This window comes from Lutra lutra, chromosome 9 (assembly GCF_902655055.1).
Source record: "Lutra lutra chromosome 9, mLutLut1.2, whole genome shotgun sequence".
NCBI lineage: Eukaryota > Metazoa > Chordata > Mammalia > Carnivora > Mustelidae > Lutra > Lutra lutra.
The window spans coordinates 75,894,353-75,908,186 of record NC_062286.1 but is presented as its reverse complement, the minus strand read 5'-3'; the positions used below and the strand labels follow the sequence as shown (position 1 = coordinate 75,908,186).

General features: G+C 36.4%; 1 protein-coding gene across 3 annotated transcripts in view; it reads right to left on the bottom strand.

The window, feature by feature from the left end:
- TMEM131 (transmembrane protein 131) overlaps window positions 1-13,834 on the bottom strand; it is a 225,142-nt gene that overhangs the window by 118,894 nt on the left and 92,414 nt on the right. For all 3 annotated transcript variants that reach the window (XM_047743793.1, XM_047743792.1, XM_047743791.1), the window contains exon 4: window positions 1,962-2,030. In XM_047743793.1, the coding sequence (XP_047599749.1) occupies window positions 1,962-2,030 (69 nt within the window). The remainder of the gene's footprint in view (window positions 1-1,961; window positions 2,031-13,834) is intronic.

Here is a 13,834-nt window from a genome sequence, read left to right as displayed (position 1 = left end):
CCTCAAGAGATCCATGATCAAAAAAGGTTAAAACCACCAGTCCAGCATCTTGCATGACCTTACCTCAATTTCTCCTATTTCTGGGGTAGGGTATTATTTAAAGAGTCCAGAAATTTGGAACAGAAATTCCCAATTTCTACTCAGGCATTTTGCATAGCTGAAAATATCTTTATATCAAGTGATATGTAAAATCTGTAAAACTCTCTCAAAAAACAAATTATAAAGTAAAAAACAGCTGGGTATAACTTTTGACAAGATCTCTCTAGAGTGGTTACTGCTAAGCTTTCCAAGTAAGAATACTCTGTTTGAGACTAATAATTTTGGTGTTGTATGTTGACCTCCTCTCCTTACCCTCACATGGCACCAGAAATATAGCTCATGCCCTTGTCTTAGAATGGAGTTCATTAGTCTCTGTTCTGGACCACTCAGGAGTGAGCGAACATATTCCAAAAGAATTTTACTGTACACAGAAAACTCACCAGTAGTTAGAAAATAATGAACTCTTTTATGGAGATCAAAATATGTGCCATGTTTCATTAAATATCTTGCATTTGATAGAAGGAGACTGTGGGCGACACATTATTGTGATGTTCCTTGCAATCTTAACATTGTACACTTAAGCCGTTTTTGTAAGACAGAAATGATAGTGATATGTTTCCCATATAAATATTATGGTTTTTAAATCTAACACCCAGAAGTTAATTTTACTTACACAATGACTATTCTAAAATACTGATTCCATCTAGAAGTGCACAAAGAACTACACAAACTTCTCTCTACACCTCTACCCCTAAAATCCATGATCTCTGTAGGAATATAGTCTTAAAAGATAGGAGTTGCTATCAGATATCTTGCTTTTTTATGCTAGCTACTCCACTATGGTCCTGTACAAATACAATTAGTGTATTTTACTATTCCAGGTTTTGAGATTATAAATAATTTATTTGAACTTAATGTGTTTACTAGTAAAAAATGGTTAATTACAACTTTGACAACATTAAAGAAATTTTAATTTTCACTTACTGAATCAAAGAGATCTAGATACAGTTTCTCCACCACTTCCCTTTTAATTTTTTTTTCTGCTAGTTTACCAGAGTGGCATGGCTCTAGCAGTTATATCACTAAGAAGTTCTCTTTATCTACTTGCTGAATTAGATTAGAACCAAATACAGTGAAGACCTGTATTTTCTTAGTGTATCTGAGACGTGCAAAACCTGAGACTCAGAGATAGAAGGGAAGCCAGAAATATAGTTTGAGGAAGCAATTCTGTGGTTGAACCATGTCTTTCTGTGGGATTTTCTTTTGTCTGCTCTTTTGGGTTAGTGATGATGATATTTATTTGGTGATGTAGAAGAGTCTGTACTTAAAAAGCACATGCAAATAAATAAATAATACATCTTTCTATATCCACATGGAAAATCTTTAATAGTAGAACTGGAAATGAATTACTAATCACAAAAGTAACCTAAAAGTATTATGCTGCTTCTGAAGATAAGATCCTTTGAACCAGGGAATTTATTAGGTGGGTATCTTTCAAACTCTAAGAGTTAATATTATATGATAGATGCGTAACAGATACTGGCTTCCCATTTTCAAGTCACATTCAACAACACTGCTTTCTTGTACTTAAAAATGTAACTTTCTGGGGCGCCCGGGTGGCTCAGTGGGTTAAGCTGCTGCCTTCGGCTCAGGTCATGATCTCAGGGTCCTGGGATCGAGTCCCGCATCGGGCTCTCTGCTCAGCAAGAAGCCTGCTTCCCTCTCTCTCTCTCTCTCTCTCTCTCTCTCTGCCTGCCTCTCCATCTACTTGTGATCTCTCTGTCAAATAAATAAATAAAATCTTTAAAAAAAAAATGTAACTTTCTCAGAGAGATGATACAGATAAAAACCAAGACAAATGCATGCATAAAATACACGTAACAGTTTAATGGGAACCTATGGTCTGAAAATTTTCAACTTACTGTTCATGGAAATCCAGCATTGGCGGCTCAAATCGTATAGGTCTGCAATTACCCCGGTACAGAGATATACTGTAAGTAAAAAGAAAAGAGCGTAAGAAACAATTCTTTAAAAAATATGTATATCCCAAAACTGAAGTCAGACACTTGAGTTTTGTCACAACAAGCTATCTTTAAGGAAAGTGTAGTCTAATGTTCTGTTGGGAATGTGCATTACTTTTCTTAGTAAAGGAAATCAATAAATATGTATTTTTAAAAATGAAAAAAAAAAGGAGAGTATTTTTCCTATTCAAAGGCACATGAAAACAGAAAATGCTCAGGTAGACTCTACGTTGAAATTTATGTGGTTGAAATACTTGATAACAGTATATATCTTATTATGTTCACTCATATTTTTTTTGATACATGCACCATGAACAATAAACAGTCAACACAACTACACCTACTTGGCAGACAATACAGTATACAGACTAAAACTACAATGACATTTTAACTACAGTGGCAAAGGAAATAAACAAAAATGAATTTGGGGATAGAAACTTTTAAGAACTGAAATATCTTTTTCATCTGAGAGTTTAGAACATACTGATCTATTTAAGTATCACTTCTCACCATCCCACTTGATACTAGAACTTCTCACTAAAACCAATTTCTGAACAGCAAGCCTCCTAGTCATCACCATGACCTAACAATGATGTGATACAGAAATGACATGGGGCTTTGGGGGATGTCCACATACCTCAAGTAATCTGCTTAAGTATTGAGAGAGTCAAAAATTCAGTAAGCCACTGAAGTTTCTAAATAGTAGACGTTTATCTTTCTGTTGTATTTTAAGAAATGATGTTAGAGCAAAACCATTCTGCAAAACTTTATTTCCATCAACACAATTCAGAAGAACACAAGCTTCGAATGATACCGTAATTTTTATTCAGGAAATACAGGACATATATTAGAAATAGACAAGGACATTCAGAATATGTAGGAAATTTAGCTTTAACTCAGTTCTTTAAATAATTTAGACTATTTAAAGATTAAACAGTCTGAGTAGTAGAATCGAAGCACTAAAAGTAATGAAGTCTTAAGGTGATTTTAGCTTGAAATCCCTCTACATATGCTGAGCAAAAAAAAATGAAAAACACAAGAAAGGAGGAAAACAGCAAATGTAAGACTACTTTACTAAATAAAGCACAAGTCTAAAGACACTGGGACAAAGGCAGCACAGTTTCCCCCAAGATAGGAGCCACGTGCAGTAAGAGGAACAAAATCTATTCCCTCTTGATTTCTGCTCTTCTTAGGCATGACCTAACAAGGACACTTTCTGGCATCTTTAAAATAAGAGATGCCCATCAGCCTATTCATTTCAAGGGTATGAAACTCAAACAATAAAATCTTAATCCAATCAAGGAGGAAAAGTATAATGCACGAAGTGAATGCGTGTAAGTCATTAATTCATATATATATAAACACTGACTCTATTAGATGCTAGAGATACAAAGAAGATTAAGATACTGTTTGTTTGTTTGTTTGTTTCACAGAAATGAGCATCTATTCCCCAAGTTGCACATGGAAATGTCTAAAGTAACCAGGAAAGGTAAGAAAAAAACAAGCCATATACATTGTGTTGATTCAACACAAATCAATGAACGTGAGGGGGGCTGTCTAGTGGCTGGGGCTATGGAAACAAAGCAAAGAACCGGTTCTCATTGCACTAACATCCCAGTAGGGGAGGCAAAAGTAGAACATAATTGGTAATATGGGACAAATAAAAACAAACCAAGCACAGTAAGAACAGAGGAGGTCTTTCTGAGGAGGGACGTTGGAGCTGAGACCTGAATGGTGGAAATTTGGGGGAAGAAAGGAGATCTACTTGGCATGCTGTGGAACAAGAGGGCTGAGGTGGCCAGAGCGACCGGAGGGAAGGGTAAGGAAGGGGCTGAGATCAGAGAAGCACAAAGGCCAAGTCTCCATGCAGGAATCAGGATTTTATTCTAATCGTGACAAAGAGCCTCTATAGTGTCTTCTGCAAGGGAGTAACAAGATCTGACACATCTGAAAAGGTTAATTCTGGATGCTGTGTCAAGAACAGATTGTAAGGAGACCAAAGCGGAAGTAGGAAGTCTGCAGAAGTCCAGACAAGAGGTGATGGCAACAATGGTCTAGGGAGGATTACAAGGCAAAGTGGGGAGAAGTGGCTCTTTTCTGAATATATTTGGGAAGCTAAAGGAAACAGGTCATGCTGATGGATTGATTTTGGAATATGAGAGAAAGGAGAGAAATCAAGGATGACTTAATTCTAAAATTTTGGCCTGAGAAACTGGAGAGAGTCATTGACATGGGAAGAGTAGGTTAGAGATAGGAAGGATAGATGGGTTAGATGTTCAAGAGTATTTATTGTTTTAGACATTTAAATTTGAGATGTCTTGAATTTGAGATGAGATGTCAAGTAGGCACCTGGATATACAAGGGTATTGCTTTCTATTAAAAAGTTACTGATTTTTGTGTGCTGATCTTATAGCCCAAGTCACTTTGGCAAGTTAATTCTAACAGTTTGTCTATAGATACTCTTAGATTTTCCTAGCACTGTATGTGCTGCCAAAAACAATCACTTCCTTGGGTTACCTCTGTAGACAAATCATTACCTCTGTAGACAAATCATCTGTAAGTAACAATCACACTTCTTCCTTTTAAATCCCTAGACCTTGTTTTTATTTTTTATGCCTCGTGTTGGCTAAGATCTACCAAAAAATACTCCACAGAAGCTGTGTCCAACAATTTTTCTTCACAGATTTCTCACAAAATAGGATAGAGGGACCAATGCATTAAAGAAGATTCCCTCATAAATAAATGTGTATTTTCGAAACAAGAGCAAATTTATGTCTAAGGAACAGTTTAATATTTGAGTGGGTACAACACAAGTTGTCATAGGTATAATCTTTTTTTTTAAAAGATTTTATTTATTTGACAGAGAGAGAGATCACGAGTAGAGAGAGAGAGAGGAGGAAGCAGGCTCCCTGCCCAGCAGAGAGCCTGATGTGGGATTAGATCCCAGGACCCTGAGATCATGACCTGAGCTGAAGGCAGAGGCTCAACCCACTGAGCCACCCAGGCAGCCCAGGTATAATCTTATTAAAAAAAAAAAAAAATTCAATAACATAGTTTTCATGTATCCACAGCTGACTGAGATGCTTGCCACTATACCTACTTTAAAAAGGGATGGCACTGTTTAGCATTTTATTAACAGGAAGCAAATGTCTGCAAATCTTTAATGTTGAATAATAAACTGGGGCAGAAGTAATGTGAAAAGTGTACTTTACCAATTTCAAAGAAACAGAATCTGAGACATTTTAATAGTATATTGCATGATTTTTATCCTTTCCAGTGACTGTATTTGTTTGAAAGTCTCAAATATTTTTATTCTTATTATCCACTTGGGGACATGTTTTCTGACTTCAAGCTAGGAAATGGCTAGAAAGATAAAAGAAATATTGTGGGCCATGGTCTATGATGGTTTGTGGACTGTCAGGTTAAAGTTAAGCAGGTAGCTCCCCAATGAAGCAAATAAAGGCTTCTTGGAACTTTGGGAATTTTTTTAAACTAGGAAATTTTAAATGTTTCCCTAAAGGCAGTTACTATCCTAACAAAAGGTACTCTTCAGCCAGTATTTCTTAAAGAATGGGTTGTGGTCTATCTACACCTTAATCAGCTAGAATGCTTGTAGAAAAAGCAGATTCCAGGGCCCTACCACCATAATGTGATTCCTTACATCTAGTCTGAAGTCCAGAAACCAGTGTTTCATGCACACTCCCACTTTCAGGAACTACTCTTTGCCATCTTGATCCACAATAAACACTGCAGGCAGAAATAAGAGGGGACACAAGTACCTTAACAAAACTTTTAAAGTCATCAATAGTTTAAAATATGATTTTTATTAGAGACAGCTAAAAAAATCCATGACTTAAGAGAAATTACATAAATTATACATTTTAGCTTAAATTTGCATTTCTCTAAGGACTAATAATGTTGAACATCATTTCATTTATTTATAGTCCGACTAGATATCTTCTTTTGTAAAGTGTATATTCAAAGTTTTTATATTGGGATGTTTGTCTTACTGAGTTATATGAGTCCTTTACAGATTCTAGATATATGTCCTTTATCAAATATACGTCCTGTGAATATCTTCTCCCTCTCTTTCCTATTACAAATAGTGTCTTTTGGGGAGTGATTTCATTGAGATGGTGAGATAGGCTGTTGCTAACTTCAGTCCCCTTCACAAGAAGATCAATTAGCAACTATCCATGGATAAGACACTGTTGTAAAATTCCAGAACACAGGGGTGAGGGTGAAGAACCCTCCTGGACCACAGAGACTGAAAAGGACTATGCAATAGAAAGGTAAGAGGAATGGCTACACTCTGATCACATTGCCCTTCCAAGGCACGCATAGAGCCAGAGTAAAAAGGTCTCCTGGGCATACAGTTTCTCCAGAGAGAAAGAGACCCAGGTGGATATCCAGGTCCCTCAGTGTAATGGGTTGCTTCCCAAAAGGCCCACTTGGGTCTTGTCACAAGGGGATCACAGGAGGAAATTGCGGGGTGAATCTGTAGGTCTTGACTACTGGAGATTATATTGGGATACAGGGGAGGACAGGATATACAGCAACCAGAACTTGATAGACTGCTCTCCTCCTTGAAACAACACCCAAGTGGAGATCTTAGCCAGTGGCTATACCCATCCGCAAAGTCAAACCAGAGGCCCCGCCTGGCCAGTGATGTTGGTGGACAATTCTACATGATTTGGGTCCCCACCCAATGAGCCATACCAGCCATGAGCCTGTTCTGCAGCCTCACCTAGGCTGGGAAGCAAATTAAAAGACCTGCCTAGGGTTGAATATAACCTTCAGCTCCACCCAACCAGGAAGCCTAACTGGAACATCTGGAAGCTGTAAACTCAACCTGCAGTCCTGCTTAAAATGGCACTTAGCAGAGAACTCAGCCAGTGGCTCAGCTCACCTGCAGAGCTGAGCTGGTGGCCCCATCTGGCCAGGGAGCTTAGTGGGTAGCTTTGCTAGATTCAGGTCTCCAGCCATCAAATCATAATGGTTATGGAGCCTGTTTTATGGCCCCATCCAGGCAGGGAAGCAAATTCATAGTCCTAACTGCTGAGTATAGCACGCAGTCCTGCCCAACTAAGAAGCATGAACAGGCACTGTGGAGGGCATGTTCCAGCTATGCGTGGACAGGGAAGCAAGTCAGTAGTCCTATCCAGCTGTTCTCAGCCAGTGGCAACCCTGCTGACATCAGAGCTCCACTAGCATCCTTGCCCAAATAGAGACCCACTTGCCCACGGACACTATCAGCTGACTCATCAAGAACCCCAAGTTAAGCTGACTAAAGAACTGTCTCTGCAAAGACACACAGACAACCAAATTTTTTTTTAAAAATGCATAAATGAAATGAAAAGTTCAACAAATAGAGGATTTCTATTAAATGAGTTATATATTTAATATAGAAAAACCACCACCAAATAGAAACCCTAGGGATGAAGAATATACAATGACTTGACTGAAGAATTCAATAAAGAGCTTCAACAACAGATCTGACCAATCAGAAGAAACAATCAATGAACTGAAAGGTTAACTTGAAATTACCCAACAAGAGGAGCAAAAAGGAAACAGAATGAGAAAAAGTGAAAAAAGCATGCTGATTTATGGAATAACTTTAAGAGAAACAATATATAGTTGATCCTTGGACAACGTGGGTTTGAACTGCATGGGTCCACTTACACGTGGATTTTTTATAGGATTCTATTTTTTTTTTAAAAGATTTTATTTATTTATTTGACAGAGAGAGATCACAAGTAGACGGAGAGGAAGGCAGAGAGAGGGAGAGAGAGGGAAGCAGGCTTCTTGCTGAGCAGAGAGCCCGATGTGGGACTCGATCCCAGGACCCTGAGATCATGACCTGAGCCGAAGGCAGCAGCTTAACCCACTGAGCCACCCAGGCGCCCCTATAGGATTCTATTTTAAATGTATTTTCTCCTCCCTAAGGTTTTCTGAATAATATTTTTTTCTAGCTTATTTTATTGTAAGAATACAGCACATAATACATAAAACATACAACACATATGTTCCGGTCAACATTAGGCTATCAGTTAAGTTTTCACAATGTTGAAATTATATGTGGATTTTCAAATGCATGGGGGGTTGGTGCCCCTTTACCCTGTTGGTTCAAAGGTCAACTATAGCTTCCAGTGTATGGATTTCAAAGTTTTTTTCATAAATTTATCCTCAAGTATGTAACATCTTTAGAGGCTACTGTAAATGGCATTTTTCTGTAACATTTTATGGTTGCACTTGTAATAAAGAAAAAGTGTTTCTGATATTGACTATATATTTTTCAATCTTACTAAATTCACTTATTCTCATAGCTCTTTGGGTATATTCTTTAGGATCGTCTATACAATCATTTTGTTGACAAACATCTTCCTTCTCTTCTTTCCCAAATGATGCCTCTTATTTCTACTTTCTGTCTTAATGTACTGACCAGCACACCCAGTACAATACGGAGTAGAAGTGATGAAACTAGACATCCTTGTCTTGCTCTCAATAGAAAGAAAGCATCCAATCTTTTACCATAAGCATCATGCTGGTTTTTTGTTGTTGTTGTTTCTTCCAACAGATGCTCTTTATCAGACCGAGGAATTCTTTTCCATTCCTAGTCTGCTGAATGTTTTAAGTCATGAATATATGCTGAATTCTGTCACATATTTTCATTTCAATTTTTAAAATTTCCCAAATTGTTAATGACTTCTAATTTAATTCTGCTATGTCAAAGAGCATGATTCTGACTGCGGAGTGCATTGTTGAATAAATATCTGTGAAGAAAAATATCTATAAGAGTAAGTTCATCGATAGTGTTGTTCAAGTCTTTTATACCTTTACTGATTTTCTGTTTTTCAGTTATTGACAGATGAGTGTTGAACTCTCCAACTATAACTGTGGATTGATAATTGTGAATTTACCTTAATTTCTGTTTATTTTTTCTTCATGCCTTTGGGAGCTCTGATACTAGGCTTATAGAGACTTAGGACTACTGTATCCTCATGACGAATTTTCTCTTTTATAATGATAAAATGTCTCTCTTTATCTCTGATAATATTCCTTGCTCTAAAGTCTAATTGGTCTGATAATGTTATTCCCCACCCCATCTTTTTACTTTTAACTTACTTGCATTTTTATACTCAAAGTGCATTTCTTCAAAATCAAATTCCCCCTGAACAACAGGGAGAAAATATTTGCAACACAGGACTACTACCTCTAATAAGAGAAACAGTTCAAAATGGAAAAAATAAGTATCAAAGGTCCTATGGAAAAATATGTAGAATGAAGACAGACAACATCAAAAAACAAATATAAGCATGGCATAAAATATGTAGAAAGATAACAACCTCACTAATAACTAGAGAAAGACAAACTAAAACTATATGACAGAATTTCTGACCTATCAGAGACAAAAATTAAAAAGTATGATAATATATTCAGTAGGAAAAGTTGTAGGAAAACAGGGACTTTAATTCATTGATGAGGGTTATGCAAATTGGTGCAGCTCTTGAAAGAGAATTTGGCAACATTAACAAAACTACATATGCATTTACCTTTTGACTCACCAATCCCATGTCTAGGAATTTATCCTAATCATGTACTTTCAACAATACAAATTACATATGCACTTATCTTTTTTTTTTTTTTAAGATTTTATTTATTTATTTGACAGACAGAGATCACAAGTAGGCAGAGAGGCAGACAGAGAGAGAGGAGGAAGCAGGGTCCCTGCTGAGCAGAGAGCCCAATGCAGGGCTCAATCCCAGGACCCTGGGATCATGACCTGAGCCGAAGGCAGAGGCTTTAATCCACTGAGCCACCCAGGCGCCCCTGCACTTATCTTTTGACTCAGAAATCCTATATGTAGGAATCTACTCTGCAGATAACTTTGAAAAATATGAAAATACATATATGCAAGGCTATTCTTTGAAGCACTGTTTGTAACTGCAAAATACTAGAAACAAATTGCTCATATGCAATCTACATCCAAATAATATGTATGTTGCAGTCCATAAAAATACTGAGAAGGGTCTCTATAGGACTTATTTTTAAGTAGATCAAACAAAACACAAAAAAGCCTATATTACGCTTCCTTTTGCAGAAGAAAGGGGAGGTATAAAAGAAAAATCCATGTGCTTGACACTTTTGTAGAGTTTGACTTTTTGAATTCTACTATTTCATATTTTAAAATGAGTCTTTAAAATGGAGGTAAAAAAAAAATCTCAAATGGAAACAAACGAGCAAGCAAACAAACCAGAAGCCAAAGAGCCAAACTTTCTTCAGAATGAACATTACCACAATGCAGATGAGTGTGGAGGGGGGAGTGGAGAAAGATAGAATGGTGAAGAACACAACACATGTAAATTTTGAGTAAAATATTACTCAAATACCATATACATTCAAACTAAACAAAATAATAATAAATTCTAAACACTGTGCTTCCAACTATAGGTTTGTTTTCATGGTGGTATGAGTTAGCCAATCTGAAACAAATTTATTTGTATTCTAGGGTTGAGTAATTAAGTCTATATTCTGTGGATAACTGGAGCCAGATTTCTCATTGCTGGAGAATATATGGAAACAAAAAGGGGAAGGGCAGAAAGAACACCGTGGTGGTATATTAAAACTGGAGTTATCAGTAACAACTCATGGTTTTAATATACATAGATATTAAGACAGATATAAACAGATATGTGTTTGTGCATACATACATACAGAAACATTTCTTCCTAACTCTAACAAGGTCTAGAGACAATCACACCCCAGCAGTAATGATTACACACAACATAACAGATCTTAGTTTGTAAACATCCTCCACTAAAATGAAGCACAAGTCTCTGAAGAAGTGGGATGTTCCTGGGCTAGATGAGGAAAATTATGAAATATGCCTGGAATATCTTGATGTTTCAGAAAGTAAGGAAGTGTTTGAAGAATGGGGACATGTGAAAATCATAGATAATACCCCCAAACATATACGGTCAATTGATTTATAATGACAGTGCTAAGATAATTCAATGGGAAAAAGACCGTCCTTGCAACAAATGGTGGTGAAATAATTGGAAGTCTATACCAATAAAAGTGAACTTTGACCTTTACCTTACGGTTTCCTTGCATTAGAATGTCAACAACAAACAAAAAACTGAAAGAATGATAGAATTAAAAAAAAAAAATCACCAGAGGAGTAATTTCCAGGCGAGATGCACCAGTGGATGCTGTAACTAGTCAGAGTTTGATGCCAAACAGCATATTTACATGGTTTCAAAGTACTTCTTTGCAAGGTATTTATGTATTACAAATGAAAATGGTACAAACAGACATGTTGTGCCTCCCAATAATCAGATGAACTGAGCAGGACACATATTTAAGTGATATTCCTGCCAGAAATGCATAATCTAAAATAATGAACCATGAGAAAACCCAAACTAGAATGCTGGCCTCTACTTTTAAAATAAATGGCCTCTACTTTTTAAAAAAAATGTCAAGGTCATAAAACAGACAAATCAACTAGTCCACATTAAAGGTGAGTCTAAATTAAAATTAAATATGACTGGAACTGGCCTGAGATTTGGACCAAAAATTTCTTTTCTTCTTAAAATAAAAATTATCCCTAAGGCCGCCTGGGTAGCTCAGTCGGTTGAGCAACTGCCTTTGGCTCAGGTCATGATCCAAGGGTCCTGGGATCAAGTCCTGCATCAGGGTCCTTGCTCAGCGGGGAGCCTGCTTCCTTCTCTGCCTCTGCTGCTCCCCTGCTTGTGTGCTCTTTCTCTCTCTGTCATATAAATAAACTCTTTAAAAAACAATAAAGTTTATAGATTAAATAATACTATTTGTGTTAATGTTAATTTACTGATTTTGATATGTATTCTCAGCTTTTATAAAATTATGTCCCTCTTTATAAGAAATATACACTCAGGTTTTAAGAGTAAAGGAACAACATATCTATAATTGATTCTCAAAAAATTCAGAAAAATAATTACATATACATCACAGGTATGTAGAGAAGGACAGATAGGAGAAGGTAGGGAAGGAAAAGGAGGGACAGAAGAAGTAGAGAGGGAGTTAATTAATGATAAAGTAAATGCAAAATGGTAAATGAGGGACTCTAGATCAAGGATATATGGTAATTCTCTGTACTATTTTTGCATTTTTTTTCTCTCAACTAAAACTATTACAAAAAGTAAAAAAAAGTAAATATAATTTGAAAACTAAAGTATATTTCTTATAGACAGCATATGCTTGGATCTTTTTTCAAAGATTTTATTTACTTATTTGACAGACTGAGAGAGAAAGACAGCAACAGAGGGAATACAAGCAGGTGGAGTGGGAGAGGAAGAAGCAGGCTAATGCGGGACTCGATCCCAGGTCCCTGAGATCATGACCCAAGCTGAAGGCAGACGCTTAATGACTGAGCCACCCAGGCGCCCCAGATCTTTCTTTCTTAATACAGTCTGATAATGGTTTTGAAACTGTTTACATTTATTCTAATTTTTTATATAGTTGATTTTGGTCTACCATCTTACTATTTGTTTTCTATTTTTTCCATCTGCTTTTTATTCCTTTTGTCTTCTTTATCTGCCTTCCTTTAGATCAAGTATTCTTTTAGTATTTCACTTTATATCCATGACTGCTCTGTTAGATCTCTTCGGGTTTTTTCTTTTTAAATGATTTTAATGTATCTTCCAGTATTTGTTTCATCTTTTCAGTCTAACTCCAAATTATTATTCCACTTTACATACATGTAAGAACTTCACAACTCAATTTTCCCTCCTCTTGTCCTTTGTGCTGTCATCATACATGTAATGTATACAAGTTATCAATATCATAAAACATTGTGATTATTTTAGGTTTTAAAGGTCAGTTATCTCAAAAAAAATTTTAATGAGAAAACATGTCTTTTATATTTTTCCACATATTTTCACCTTTTTGGTGATCTCCATCATTGTGTCTAGAGCTATGTTTTCATCTGTAATGGTTATTACCTTCAGAATTTAAAGGAACTGCCTTAACATTTCAATCAATTTGCTGATTTTGTGTTTGCACTATCTCTGATGAAGAGCCAGTAGTCATTCCCAGCTTTTGTATCCCTACATGTAATTTATTTCTTCCTGGCTGCTTTTTGTCACTGATTTTTTTTTTTAAAGATTTATTTTTTTTAATTTGACAGATAGAGATAACAAGTAGGCAAAGAGGCAGGCAGAGAGAGAGAGAAGAGGAAGCAGGCTCCTCACTCAGCAGAGAGCCCAATGCGGGGCTCATTCCTAGGACCCTGGGATTATGACCTGAGCTGAAGGCAGAGGCTTTAACCCACTGAGCCACCCAAGTGCCCCAGAAGTTGTTTTTTATGTTTTCTGAATAAATTTAAAATCATAACGTATGACAAGTTTGAAGGTTCTGAATATTTTTTATGCTTTTTTAAAAAATTTTTTATAAACATATATTTTTATCCCCAGGTGTACAGGTCTGTGAATCGCCAGGTTTACACACTTCACAGCACTCACCATAGGACTTTGTCTCTGATTTTTAGGAACTGGAATATTATGTGATTTCGTGTGGTTTTCTTTGTGTTACTTGTGCACTGGGTTTAGTCAAGTTCTCCAATAGCTCTGTCCTCCAATTCCTGGAACTTAATTACACCTGTATTAAATTGCTTGCCATTATACCACAGGTCACCAGGGGTTTGTTTATTCTTTTCCAGTCCTTCTTTTTTCTTCCTGTGCTACAGTTTGGGTTACTTCCATCACTATGTCTTCAATTTCACTTTTAAAAAAAAATTT